General features: G+C 44.8%; 1 protein-coding gene across 1 annotated transcript in view; it reads left to right on the top strand.

The window, feature by feature from the left end:
- The window catches only part of LOC310851282 (polycystin-1-like protein 2), a 46376-nt gene that overhangs the window by 19813 nt on the left and 13164 nt on the right, over positions 1–13399 (top strand). The window contains exons 18-33 of the mRNA XM_083753504.1: positions 567–749; positions 928–1052; positions 1584–1710; positions 2276–2407; positions 3231–3456; positions 4126–4319; positions 4697–4927; positions 5770–5871; positions 6092–6270; positions 6631–6777; positions 7213–7412; positions 8175–8395; positions 9762–9978; positions 11054–11282; positions 12014–12245; positions 13126–13222. Of these exons, the coding sequence (XP_083609630.1) occupies positions 567–749; positions 928–1052; positions 1584–1710; positions 2276–2407; positions 3231–3456; positions 4126–4319; positions 4697–4927; positions 5770–5871; positions 6092–6270; positions 6631–6777; positions 7213–7412; positions 8175–8395; positions 9762–9978; positions 11054–11282; positions 12014–12245; positions 13126–13222 (2842 nt within the window). The remainder of the gene's footprint in view (positions 1–566; positions 750–927; positions 1053–1583; positions 1711–2275; positions 2408–3230; positions 3457–4125; positions 4320–4696; positions 4928–5769; positions 5872–6091; positions 6271–6630; positions 6778–7212; positions 7413–8174; positions 8396–9761; positions 9979–11053; positions 11283–12013; positions 12246–13125; positions 13223–13399) is intronic.

The following is a 13399-nucleotide window of genomic DNA, read 5'->3' as shown; positions in this document are numbered from 1 at the left end:
CCATTAGGTCCAGTCACAGACGACTCTGGAGTTGTGGCGCTCATCTCGCTTTATTGGCTGAGGAAGCCGGCGTACAGCTTCCGGGTCATGTGGCCAGCATGACTAAGCCACCTCTGGCGAAACCAGAGCAGCGCACGGAAATGCCGCTTACCTTCCCGCTGGAGTGGTACCTATTTATCTACTTGCACTTTGACGTGCTTTCGAACTGCTAGGTTGGCAGGAGCAGGGACCGAGCAACGGGAGCTCACCCCGTTTTAAAACCATTCAAATAGGTGTCCATCATTGCAGCCTTTTTTGGGAACAGATTCCATAGCTGTGTGAAATGCTTTCTTTTCTTGGTCCTGACTCTCCCAATGTTCAGTTTCATTGGAGGGAAGCAGAACGTGTGTGTGTCAAGTACCTCCTGGCAGAGGGCCCTCGCCAATCTACAGTGGTTTGTGAGAGGTGCTGCCCTGTCATTTGCTTATCACCTGAATTTGGGAAGAAGGGAGCTATGAAACACCTGCTAGTTTGTTCTCTTTAGCCTGGAGGGCTATGTCCACTTAGAGGCCTCTTTTCTCATTCAGGTGGAAGCCGGTAATACTTTGAAGGATGTCAGTGAATCCTTGCTGATTGTGAATGCTGAAGATGGCGAAGATGACCTGAAGCGCAAGGAGGCTGCCAGCTATCTGTTCAATGCAGTGAGCAACGTCCTTGAAGCTGCTGTGCAGAATGGGACAGAGGATACTGCTGGACCAGAGACTGCACAGGTGGGCGCAAAACTATGAAATGTCAAAGAGCTATAGCATGCAAAAGTATATATAGCATATTGTGGCTATGGAAGAGTGTCATGGACTGGCTGGACACACAGAGGAATGGTGGGAAGCACCGGCTGGGAAACCATCAAAGGAAGAAGGTTCAGAGTGTGGTTTCTTTCTTCTGTCCTAGAGTTTGGTATCACTGCAGCTTCTAAACACCATTGAAAACCTCCAGAGTGCTCTCTTGATTGGGAAGTTGCCTGACAATGAACCCATGGTGCTCACAGCCCCCTCTGCAGCTATGTACATCAACCGGTAAACAGATTTTGCTATACTGCTTTTTCATCACCCTCCAGGAAAAATGTAGCATAACTGCAGCAACTAGCATCCCATTAACTATGTGGTAAGGCAACAACCCTAATAACAAAAAATGACTTTGGATTGTCCAGTAGGGAATGTTTCATTTGTAAGTCAGTTGAAAGATCGGAGTCAAACAAGGTTACCCAGAAGGAAATGTAGCCCTCAGGCCCAGAAAGGTTGCCCACCCGTGATGGAGACAATATAGAGTTAGATGGAGCAATAGTATGACTTGGTTTAAGGCAGCCTCCTATGCCTTCTGCATTGCATGCAGGAGGTCCCAGATCCAATCCCCAGCATCTCTAGGTAGGGCTGAGAGAAACCTGCCAGTCAGTGCCACTGCCAGTCAGTGTAGACAATACTGAGCTAGATGAACCAATGGTCTGACTTGGTATAAAGCAACTTCCTATGTTGTGGTTCCTACTTCTGTGATTTTTTTCTTCTTTGCTTCCATCTTTTCTGACTTTTTTCTGATCTTTCTCTGGAAAGGTTGCAGACAGACAACGCAGACAGCACATCCATTCATGTCTCTGACTCCAGCTCTGCCAGCTTCACTCTGCCCTCTGCCTCTTCTCTCAGCATCTCAGGAGACAGAGACGAGACAGTGGACATCAGGGCAAGTGTCCCGTTTTTACTGTGCTTTAGCTTGCTCTGGGAATTCATTTTCTTCCTTTCTTATTAAGGCTTTTATTGGCTTTAATAACAATATAAACAATGGGACTATAGAAACTGACCCACCTGTTCCCCACCTGCCCAATAAAGGGTGGGAAAGGGGGAGGAGGAAAGGTGTAGGGAACTAGAACAAACAGAAATAGGAAGTACATTTTACAAGGCTACGTACAGAAAAAGAATACTAAAGAAAAAGTTCAGTTGCTTTGAGAGGCAGAAAAGAAGTAGATCATCAGAAGAATTTTTATGCATTTGTATTTTGTAGGAATTTCATCTGGTTTTGTATGAATGTGTTGATATTGTATTTTACTTATAAAAATGCTGGAAGTTGTAGACATCTGTGTAACAAGCAACTAGCAAGTTAGAAGCAGAAGTTGTTGCAGTGGTAGTACATTGAAGGTTTTTAAACATAGATTGGATGGTCATCTGCATTGTGGGGGGTTGTGAGGTCCCTTCCAACTCTACAGTTCTATGATCAAATCTTTTTGGTGCTTAAAAATCTCTTCCTGTAGATGGTGAGCTTGTCTGTGAACCCCTTTTCCACAAGTGACAGCTTTGATATCCATGGTGCTGTGGGAGGCCTCTCCCTCACCAGCCTAGATGGACTGGTTATTCCAGTTAAGAATCTTACAGAAGACATTGAGGTAATTTTCCTTGTGTGCATTTCTGAAGGGCAGGACCATGTGCTTTTCTAAAAACAGGCCACTTCGTTCATTCATCATTGCTAACTGTATTGTGATGAGGGGAGAAGCCCAGCCCACCAAGCACATCCAGGCTTGGATCCAACATTAGTCTTACTTATAGTAAAGCCATGGAAATTGGTGGACATTATTAACTAAGATCTATTAAATTTAATGGGTCTACACAAAGCAGGAGTTAGTAGGCTACAAACTACAGTTCGCCACCCCTGGCCTATGGTCAGGGTGATGGGAGTTGTAGTCTAGCACCATCTGGATGGCCACAGGTTAACCATAGCATCCAAGACATGATCTTAAGCAGAGCTTTCAAACTTTTCATGTTGGTGGCACACTTCTTAGACATTCAGTACTTCTTAGTAATTCAGTTTTACTAGGAAATCAGAGGTTAAATTGATCTGTTTCCAGCCCTGGGAGGAGAGTGGGGAACATTTGCATGGCACACCTGCACACTGCAGCCAAGATACTAATGTGTCGCAACACATGGTTTGGAAAGCTCTGTCTTAAGGTATTGATGCAGGCACCTTGCTGAAGCCAAACAAGTCTGAATTTGGGCAGTGCTTGACTTGAGACTGCCTGGGAAGGGGAAACCCCATTAAAGACATCTGGAGTTCCATAGAAAGAAGGTGGGGTAGAAATGTAATATACAAACACACACACACTTGCATTTATACTTCAGGTGGGTCTCCCTGCTTGATGACAGCATAGGTTTTTAAAAATTTATCAGGGTTTGGGGGCATTTCCAGAATTGAACTGTTGACATTAAATGCAGATAATGCTGCCAAGGAATTCAGCAACTGACAATGACCTGAATGTGTTGAATCTGGGAAACTTCAATGCTCTGCAAGTCAATGTGACTTCAGTAAATGCATCTCTAGTGATCCATCTACAGCTGGACCAAGACATTCCACTTATCCTATATTTGGGATATGGCTATCACCCCAACGAGACTGACTATGAATTGATGACACGCCTTCCTCTCAACAGAAATTCAAGAGGTAAAAATAAACACTCTGATAGAGGTCTGGTTGCTTGCTCATCAACCAAAGGGTGATGTAAGTCTGTGTAAAAACTACAAATCTTTCATGCAGGTTAGTTTGAGAATTAAGGGGTTTGTTTATAAAACCTTACTTGGGAAACCAATTGGAAGGTGGTAAAACCATTGAGAAAGACACAAACTGTAGGCAATGTTTGCAAGTGCTTTGTGGCTTGGGCTTTAAGGGGCTTGGGTAGCCTGAGGGTACCAGATGAAAGAAAGGTAGATCAAAGTGAGTGTCCCAATGACAAGGAAGACAGCACTCCAAAAAAGGAGGAGGAGCTGCAACTCTAATGCAAGAATCTTTAGAGAGAATGTTATGTTGAGAGACTGTTTAGTCTGAGGGAAAGCTGGGTGCATTTAACCTCTTTATTTCACTATACTCTTGTTGGTCCATTTGGGGTTTGCAATGTGTACATACAACCTTTCTTACGTTACAACCTTTCCCACTAAGAACAACCTTTTAATCTTTTTAGTAGACTTTTAATCATGACTTATAAAACCTTTGTGGTCTCTTGTTAATGTTTCAAAGCCATGTTATAACCACGTAAAAATGTTATAAATAAAGCAATAAGCATTGCTTAATCTGATCATACTTCCCTAGACTTCAGCTCAACCACATCTGTTCCAGATGTTGTATATTCCTGGATCCTTCACCCGGAAGACCTTATTTTTGGAGAAGGAACCTACTATTTCATTGTGAGACCAGAAACAGAACTGGAGTCCATGGCCACCCATGACATAAATGTTTCTGTCACTTGCTTTGTCTCCCAATGTGTATTCTGGGATGAGCACCAAGGGAACTGGAACAGCTATGGATGCCATGTGAGTAGACAGAATATAATGCAGTGGAGGGGCATCCTGAGTAATGAAATTTGGGGGAGGACCACAGCTTAGTGGTAGAGCACCAGCCTAGCATGCAGAAGGTCCCAGGTTCAGTCCCTGGCATCTCCAGGTAGGGCAGAGGGAGGCTTCTGCCTGGAACATTGAAGAACCACTGCCAGTCAGAGTAGGCTGTACTGAGCTAGACAGAACAATAGTCTGGCTCAGGATAAGGCAGCTTCCTCCGTTCCTGTAAGGAAAAAAAATCTACTCACAAGGTTTGCACAAAGTCACAAGCTTGTGAGTGGGTAATTTTGGATTCTTATAGGAATGTAGGGATAGATAGGTAGTCATAAAGACAACTATTCCTTGGCTTGCAGGTTGGCCCCAAAACAAACCCCAATGGCACTCAGTGTCTCTGTAACCACCTGACATTCTTTGGGAGCTCCTTCTTTGTGATGCCAAACTCCATTGATGTCAGCAGAACGGTGGAGTTGTTTGCCACCTTTGTGGACAACCCTGTGGTGGTGACAACTGTGGGCAGCATCTTCCTCGTGTACCTGCTGGTTCTGATCTGGGCCAGAAGAAAAGATATCCAAGATGATGCCAAAGTAAGTCTTGTTCTCAGCTAGAACTTTTATCTGGAAGCTGTTGGTTGCTTAGAGCATTCTTCAATTGAGCATTCTTCAATAGAGGGGTACCTTGGTTCTCGGAGTCCATTCCAGAAGTTCATTTGACTTCCAAAAATGTTCAGAAACCAAGGTGTGGCTTCCAATTGGCAGCAGGAGCTTCCTGCACTCAATTGGAAGCCACGTCAGCTGTGTTGGACAATCGGCTTCCAAAAAACATTCGCAAACCAAAACACTCACTTCCGGGTTTGTGGTGTTCGGGAGCCAAAACATTCGAGTCACAAGGCGTTCCAGAAGCAAGGTACAACTGTACAATAATATATATTTTTCCACTGTGTGGCTCTTTGTCATCCTTGCCGAAATATGCACTTTGCAATTGTAATAGACTTTTGTCTACTTGATCGTAAACTTCCTCTCATTAATACGTTGATGTTACAGTCTTGTGCCTTTCGGCACATTTTTGTAGTTGTTACATAGAGCTGTGCCTTTGTATACGACTTGTTTTCATACTTCTTTAAACTGCCCTGAAATCTCTCGAAGAAAGGTAGTTAAGAAATATTTTAAAAATATGTATTTTTGAGATGGTGCAAAGAGGAAGAGGTAATCAGCATTCCATTTGAAGACCCTATGTGTTTCCTTCAAGGTGTAAATAAATTATGGGGTGGGGTGGGGTGGGGATTCCCTCAGCAAAAAACAACAACACCTGGTCCTATTTCCAGGTACGTCTTAGATTCAGATCTAGTAATCATTCTCCTCTTCCCTACATTACATATTTTCATTCGTCATTTGCATGGTCTTTGATGATGCTGCCATAAAATATCCAGGTGAAGATAACGGTGTTGGAGGACAACGACCCCTTTGCTCGGTATCGCTACCTGGTGACTGTTTTTACCGGACACCGTCGAGGCTCAGCTACAACCTCCAAGGTACCAATGGGGTCCTGGGCATTGTTGCACACGAGTAAGGAGCTGTAACTCATGCCTGAAACCCTGGAGGCTATAAGTGCAAATCATAAATCAGTAAATAGTGAGACAGCCCCTGGTCATGTTCACGCACACCTGCATTTGCTCCATTCAGACACCTATTCACAGCTCAAGATTTGGTGGCATGCAAGTACAGTACAAGCATGAACAATTGCTATTCCAGGTGACTCTGACCTTGTACGGCCAGGAAGGGGAGAGTGAGCCACACCACCTGGTGGACCCCGACATGCCAGTCTTTGAGCGAGGAGGAGTGGATGTCTTCCTGCTGTGTACACTGTTTCCTCTTGGGGAACTGCAGAGCATCCGGCTGTGGCATGACAATTCAGGAGGCAGCCCGTCCTGGTATGCAAGGGGCAAAGAGATGGAACAGGGGAAGGGTCATCCTTTAAACTGGGGCTGGGAAAGAGGAGCCAGCTGATAGGCTGGATGCTGAGCTCCCCCATGGGCAGTAGCAGCCACTGAGGCAGAGCCGGGTGAGGAGACGCTGCTCACCTGTTTTCCCAATGTGGAGGTTGCTGTTGGTAACTGAGAGGGAGAGGGGTGAAGTTGGCTTGGTCAAGAGTGGATTGGCTAGGGTGCCCAATTGTATAAGAACAATCACCCATGGCACAAAATACTGCAGTGGGGGTCTGGTGCACTTGTGTTGTGCGAACCTATCCCATGTCAGTGCTGTTAGCTTCTTTCTGTTGTTTTTGTTCACAGGTATGTGAACCGTGTGCTGGTTCATGATGTGGCCACGGATCAGAAATGGTATTTCCTCTGCAACTCTTGGCTAGCCATTGATGTCGGAGATTGTGTCCTCGATAAAGTGTTCCCCATAGCTACTGAGGAAGATATGAAGCAGTTCAGGTATGTTAGGCTGGACCAGAAGGAGCAGTTTCCTCTGGCTGCTTTGGCCCTACCAAAAATGCTTCCACTGGTTATGAAGTAGAGATTCCCTTGCACATGGGTTTTGTAGGTAATGCAGAAGTGTGTGTGTGCGTGTGTAAAATCAATAGGGTAGTGGGGCTGGTATGAATGCCATCTTTGTGTCCCCTACAAGCCTGTAGCTTTATATCTGTAAGTTGTAGTTCTAGAGTGAAGGAACAACTGAAGTGGTTAAGTTAATGGCCACCAAGACTGTTAAACATCTTTTTACATCATACCAGAATGATTTATGTGACTCTGGTGGTTTCATTTGTCTGTGTTGTCATGAAGCCATGTATCCACGAAACAGTCTTACGTTTTAGCTTACGATAAATGTTACTCATGGTCCAGCCTGACACCTCCTTTGCTCCTCTGCAGCAATCTGTTTTTCATGAAGACCTCAAAGGGTTTCCGTGATGGGCATATTTGGTACTCCATTTTCAACCGCTCACCGCGTAGCTCCTTCACGCGAGCCCAGAGGGTATCCTGCTGCTTCTCACTGCTTCTGTGCACCATGCTGACCAGCATCATGTTCTGGGGTGTGCCTAAGGATCCAGCTGACCAGAAAATGGATTTAGGTAACTGCATGCCAGCCTCACCACTTGAATTGGAACTGTGGTGAGAGCTAAGACAGATTGCTGAACAAGGAAGGGGTTCTATAGATCTGAGGGGTTCTTCTTGCTTTGGATTGGCATCGCTGCTAGGTGACTTTAAGCGAGCTGCTACTTTGTTCATTTCTTCAGTTATTTGGGAATAGCCATACTGGCCTACTCTGAAGGGCTGTTTGCGAGATTTCTGAGATTATCCATGTGAAGCACTCTGAGTGTGTGAAACCTGCTATATAAATGCTTACTAGAAAAGCTTTCCAGCATGCACAGCTCAGCTTCTTCAGCAAAGAACATGGATTCATCAGATCAGAGTGTTGACATCCCAAATGAAATGTCTCTGTAATGAACCACGTTTGGGATTTGTATTAGGAAAGGAGGATAGTTTGCTTGGAGTATGGAATGTTAGGTAGGGATGAATGTTGCATATATGCTTGGAATGTTGGAGTGTTAAGGTATGGAGTGCTGGGACTTTAACAAGAACTTAGCTGGTTGCTGTTGAAAGAGGGTGGAGAGTAGAGGGAATAAGCAGAATGAGAATGGGTTTAGGAAAATAATAGTTCTAATGGCTTTCATCCCAGTCTTCAGTTTTCTGTGAATTTGTTTTTATTCCTGAAAGAAAGACTCTGTTGTTCTAGAAGTACATATTAGGTAGTTTCTCATTAAAATGCAAAGAAAATGGAAATTCTAACTGATCCCTAACAGCAAAGCCTCTCTTCTACCTGATGTTGCCAGGTAAAATAGAGTTCACGTGGCAGGAGGTGATGATTGGCTTTGAGAGCTCCCTCCTCATGTTCCCCATCAACTTGCTCATCGTCCAGATCTTCAGGAACATCCGGTCTCAGCCTAAGAAAGAGAAGAAGCCAGGGAAAAGTGGGCGAGTGTCCCCCAACCTACCTGCACCTCTGCACCAAGCCACCCAGAATGTGTCACTCACTCCGGAGGCTGTGATCAAGGCAAGCCACGTGACTATACAAAGCTGGCTTATGCTGAGTCAAACATGCTTTGCCCACAGAAGGTGCCATCTCCACTTAGAAGGACAAAAGCAGAAGGGCTCAGTTTTAATCCCCGGCACCTGCAGGTAGGGCTGAAAACAAGCTCCTGCCTAAAACTCTGGAAGCCACTGCTAGTCAGTCTTGAAAATATCAGGAAGCTTCCTATGTTCTCTGTTTGAGACCCTGCCAGTCAGAACAGACAGTACTGACCTACATGAACGAAATAGCCTGACCTGGTGACAAGGCAAGCTTTCATGTTCCTGTTGTTCCACCTGACACTGGTGACTCTGATGAAATGGTTTATAAACTCTCCTAAATTTAGATAAACAAACAAACAAGACTCTGGGCATGACGATTTTATCCACCCACACCCCCATTCTTTAAAGTGCAATGTGTATTTCTCGATTTGAGAATCTGGTAAACTGCATTCTGGTTTTGCAGACTGCCTTCCCTCTATCTGCTGCATGGGGCCTGAGATTTCTGCCCCCAAATCCTCCTCTGATGGCTCCACTGCGCCTGTGCAATCAAGGACATAATGCCTGAGCAGTATAGGCTCAATTTCATGATCATGATAATATGTAGTCGCTTCTCTCCTCCAGCATTTTATTTCTTTGGAAAAGGAATTCAAGTTCTGGTAGATTGTGGGGTGTTTCTGCTAGATACTGGTCGCTCTCTGGATCTCCTTCCCCCCAAAATCAAAAATAACTTAAAAAGCTCAACAACTACTGCTTCCTCAAAAAAGCTCAACCACTCTGGCTTCCTAAGAAAAGCTGAACAACTTTGCCTCTCCCAAAAAAGCTGAACAACGTTGGTTTTCCAAAAAAACCCAACAACTTTGATCCATCTAATGATAATGGGTAGAGCACGGTCAATTTTTTTATACTGTGAGTACATCACAATCTGTTGGGAGTTGGACGTCCCTGGTACTGTATATAGGAACAAAGGAAACTGCCTTATACTGAGCCAGACACAACAGTCCATACAGCACAGTATTGTCTACACTGACTGGCAGCTGCTCTACACTGTTTTCAGGCAGGGTTCTCTCCCAGTCCTAACTGGAGATGCTGGGTATTGAAACTAGAGCCTTCTGGATGCAGAACAGGTGCCCTACCACTGAGCTGTAGCATGTCCCCTAATTGCAATATTCTGTTCATCTTCTTTTTGGGTAAGAGGGGGGTGGGTTTTTTTTTTTAGGGTTTGGGCCTGGATCAATATGGGGAAAACCTTGCATGTTTTCTGCATGAAACCAACACAGATGGCATTTTCATAATCTTGGCAAATTTGGATTTTCTTTCCCATTGCCACCATATCTTTTGATTCCATACAGGATATCAGGCGAATTGCCAATTCCCTGTTCAAAACCCTCAAGGCCCCACTGCCTTCCCCAGACCCTGATTTTGGCAAATCGACTGACATCAACAAGCTCTTGGCCTTGGTTGAGGACATTATCTGCCAGCAGAACAGGATCGGACAGGAATTTTATGACGAAAGCAAGAAGAAAGATGATCCAATTATCATCACCCTCGGCTTGGTGGATTTACAAGGTAAGTTACAAGCTGGCAATTTCCGATGCGGCAAAATTCCGGTAAGTGAAGGTGATAACAGCTCCCAAGGACACAGAACCATCTGGCAGGCAACACGGTCCTAGCGGCTGACATGCTCACTCTCTGAGACAGTTCACCAGGGCCAGCCTGAGACATTTTGCTGCCTGTTGCGGCAAAAAAGTTCTTAATTTCACACATATGTTCATTGGGTTGGAATTGCTGGTGGCTGACCAGGAACGAGACCTTGGGATTCTAGTGTGAGGCAACTGTGAAAAAGGGGCAACTTTCATGTTAGGAATGATTAGAAAAATAACTGAATATAAAACTGCCAATATCATAATGCCTTTATACAAATCTATGGTGTGACTACATTTGTACCGTTCTGGCCACATTAACTCAGAAAGCGCAGTGTAAAGTTGGGAAGGGTTCAGGAAAAGAGCAACCAAAATGATTGAGGGGTGGAGCAACTCCCTATGGGGAAAGTTTGCTGCATTTGAGGCATTCTAGTTTACAGAAATGAGGGACGTGGGTGGCGCTGGGGGTTAAACCACAGAGCCTAGGACTTGCTGATCAGAAGGTCGGCGGTTCAAATCCCTGCAACGGGGTGAGCTCCCGTTCCTCAGTCCCAGCTCCTGCCAACCAAGCAGTTCGAAAGCATATCAAAATGCAAGTAGATAAATAGGTACTGCTCTGGCGGGAAGGTAATGGTGTTTCCGTGTGCTGCTCTGGTTAGCCAGAAGCAGCTTAGTCATGCTGGCCACATGACCCGGAAGCTGTCTGCGGACAAACGCCGGCTCCCTCGGCCAGTAAAGTGAGATGAGCGCCGCAACCCCAGAGTCGGTCACGACTGGACCTAATGGTCAGGGATCCCTTTACCTTTACTAGTTTACAGAAAAGGTGAGTTCGAGATGACATGCAGGAATCACAGGTAAGGAATCTCTGACAAGTAGCCATCCAACCTCTGTTCAAAAGCCTCCCGTGAAGGAGAGTCCGTTCCACCATCAAACAGCTGTTACAAATGACTGTGTTCTTTTAATTTCCAAGTAAACAACTTTTAGTTTTCCTCTCCCTCTAGAAAAGACAAGGACTCCAACTCCAGAAAAAGGAGTGGGTGAAAAACTGAAGCATCGAGACTACAACCGCTGCCTCTACATGCAGCTGCAGCATGTGGAGATGGAGATGGAGCTGTTGGGGCCTCATAGATTCCAGAGCCCACAAAGCTACTCCCAGGCTGTGAGGCAGGTTCGGCACATGAAGGACTTCCTGGAAAGCCAGCTGTGCTCTGCAGCATCCATCAGCGAGAGGTAAAATGATGGGTTTGGGGAAGGTCCAGGGGCCTCATGCCATTGCCCATGCATTTATCTTACATAAGAACATTTACAAGCTTTATCTTATTGGCTTTTTCCTCATAGGACTCCTATGAAATAGGTCTGTTATTCCCAGTTTACAGTTTGAGGAAGGGAAAACTGAGGCCAAAAATCCACCATAGGGCCACAGGTTGTACTCAGCTAAGCTTTGCTCAGATTAGACCTACTGAGATGAATAGACCTAAGTTAATTGTGTCATTTGATTTCAGTGGGTCTACTCTGAGTATGACCAGCAATAGATGCAGTCTAACCAAAATGTCACAAAGTAGTGTGCGGGTTTTTGAGTTCACTAGAACACTTCATCAAGCTAGACAGTAAACAGAGTGGGGGAGGAAAATTGGGTGGGGAGAATGGAATTAAGAGGTTTTAAGAGGTTTTAAGATGGAATGAGGGACAAGGAAACAGACATTGAAACCCCTGTTTTGAGAATATAAAATTCAATAGTTAATCTGTCAAGAGATTTTTTTATCTAAGACCACACAGTGAGTGAATGACTGAGGGATGACAAGGACCATATCCCTACCATACTTTTAAAGCACTCTTACACACTTGTTATCTTTTTCATTCAACATTCTGCCCCCTCCCGGTTAAGATGCTTATTTAGCATTTTTAACCACTGCTTTGAGCTCTTGTATATGTCATGTAACCCAGCTTTCTTGCTTCACCAGAGGCTCACCAACTCCCAGCGTTCTCGGAGATGGCAAGAAGGAACCAACACCTAAAGGCCTGCCCTGGTGGTGTGTCTTCATTGGCTGGTCCCTGGTGGCCGTCACCAGCGGCGTATCGGGATTCTTCACAATGCTGTACGGGCTGCATTATGGGAAGGACAACTCCATCAAGTGGCTGATCTCCATGGCCATCTCCTTCTTTGAAAGCCTTTTCATCACACAACCCTTAAAGGTAGGCTCCCCTAGGAACATTAGAAAGCTGCCTTATATTGAGTCAGACCACTGCTCCATCCAGCTCAGTATTGTCTGCACTGACTGGCAGCTGCTCTCCAGGGTTTCAGGCAGGGGTCTTCCACAACCCTTCTTGGAGATTCTGCATGCAAAGCATATACTCTACCACTGAAGACTGCCCTTCCTTTTCATCACGGGCTTTAGTTACATAAGGTTCAATAGCAGAAGCTCCATTTACATGTGTGCACACAAGTGGGAATGTCGGTGAATGGTCACAGCAGGATATTCAGGGCTTGGAAATGAAGAGGGGATATGCATTGCTCACCAAGGGTTTTGCTACTGTGGACCATTTGCAGAAGGGATGCTATGGGCGCCTCTGGATATGCACTTTCATTTATTTGCTTTTATCTGCTTGTTCCTAGCCTAAGGCCAAATCAGTGTACCAAGAGGCCATCTAAATACATGTGGGGAGAATTGCAGGGCTTTATTTTGTCTTTTAATTTAATGTCTATACTACAAATGTAAACTGGTTTCAAATCTCTTTAAGCATGAGTCTGAACAAAGAGAAGCCTGGAAATTGTAGTTATTGGTTTAACTACAGAATTGCTTTCACCTTCAGAAACCATAGTTCTAACGGTGCATTATCTTAATTTGATATGTGCAAGGCAGCCTTCATTAATCAATGGCATACTATTTGTGCCGTCTTCAGAAAGAGTGAAACAGATTCCTGGTGGCCAAATATTCCAATATTCCACGGGCTTCATCTGCATTTAGAAAACACAATATCTTTTCTGCCAATGCAAGGTGTCAGAAATAGATATTTTACACTAAGCTTATTTGTGCCAAAATATGTTTTTAGATCTGCAACAACTGTTTTCCAGGTACTGGGGTTTGCTGCTTTCTTTGCTCTGGTTCTTAAAAAGGTGGAACAGGAAGATGAGGAAAACACATCTATCAATGGCCCATTGTCTGCCCCAGGTAACTTATTAAGCTATTTTAATAACATGGCCTAGAATAACATTAGCCTTCCCTAATCTGGTGTCCTCCAAATGTAGCTGAACTATAACTGTCACCAGCCCTATTGGTCAGGCTGACTGTGTCTGATGGGATTTGGTGTTCAAAACATCTGGAGGGCTGCTGATTGGGGAAAACTGA

The sequence above is a fragment of the Podarcis gaigeae genome (assembly GCF_964106915.1).
Source record: "Podarcis gaigeae genome assembly, chromosome: 8".
Taxonomy (NCBI): domain Eukaryota; kingdom Metazoa; phylum Chordata; class Lepidosauria; order Squamata; family Lacertidae; genus Podarcis; species Podarcis gaigeae.
This window is presented reverse-complemented; position numbering and strand designations above follow the sequence as displayed.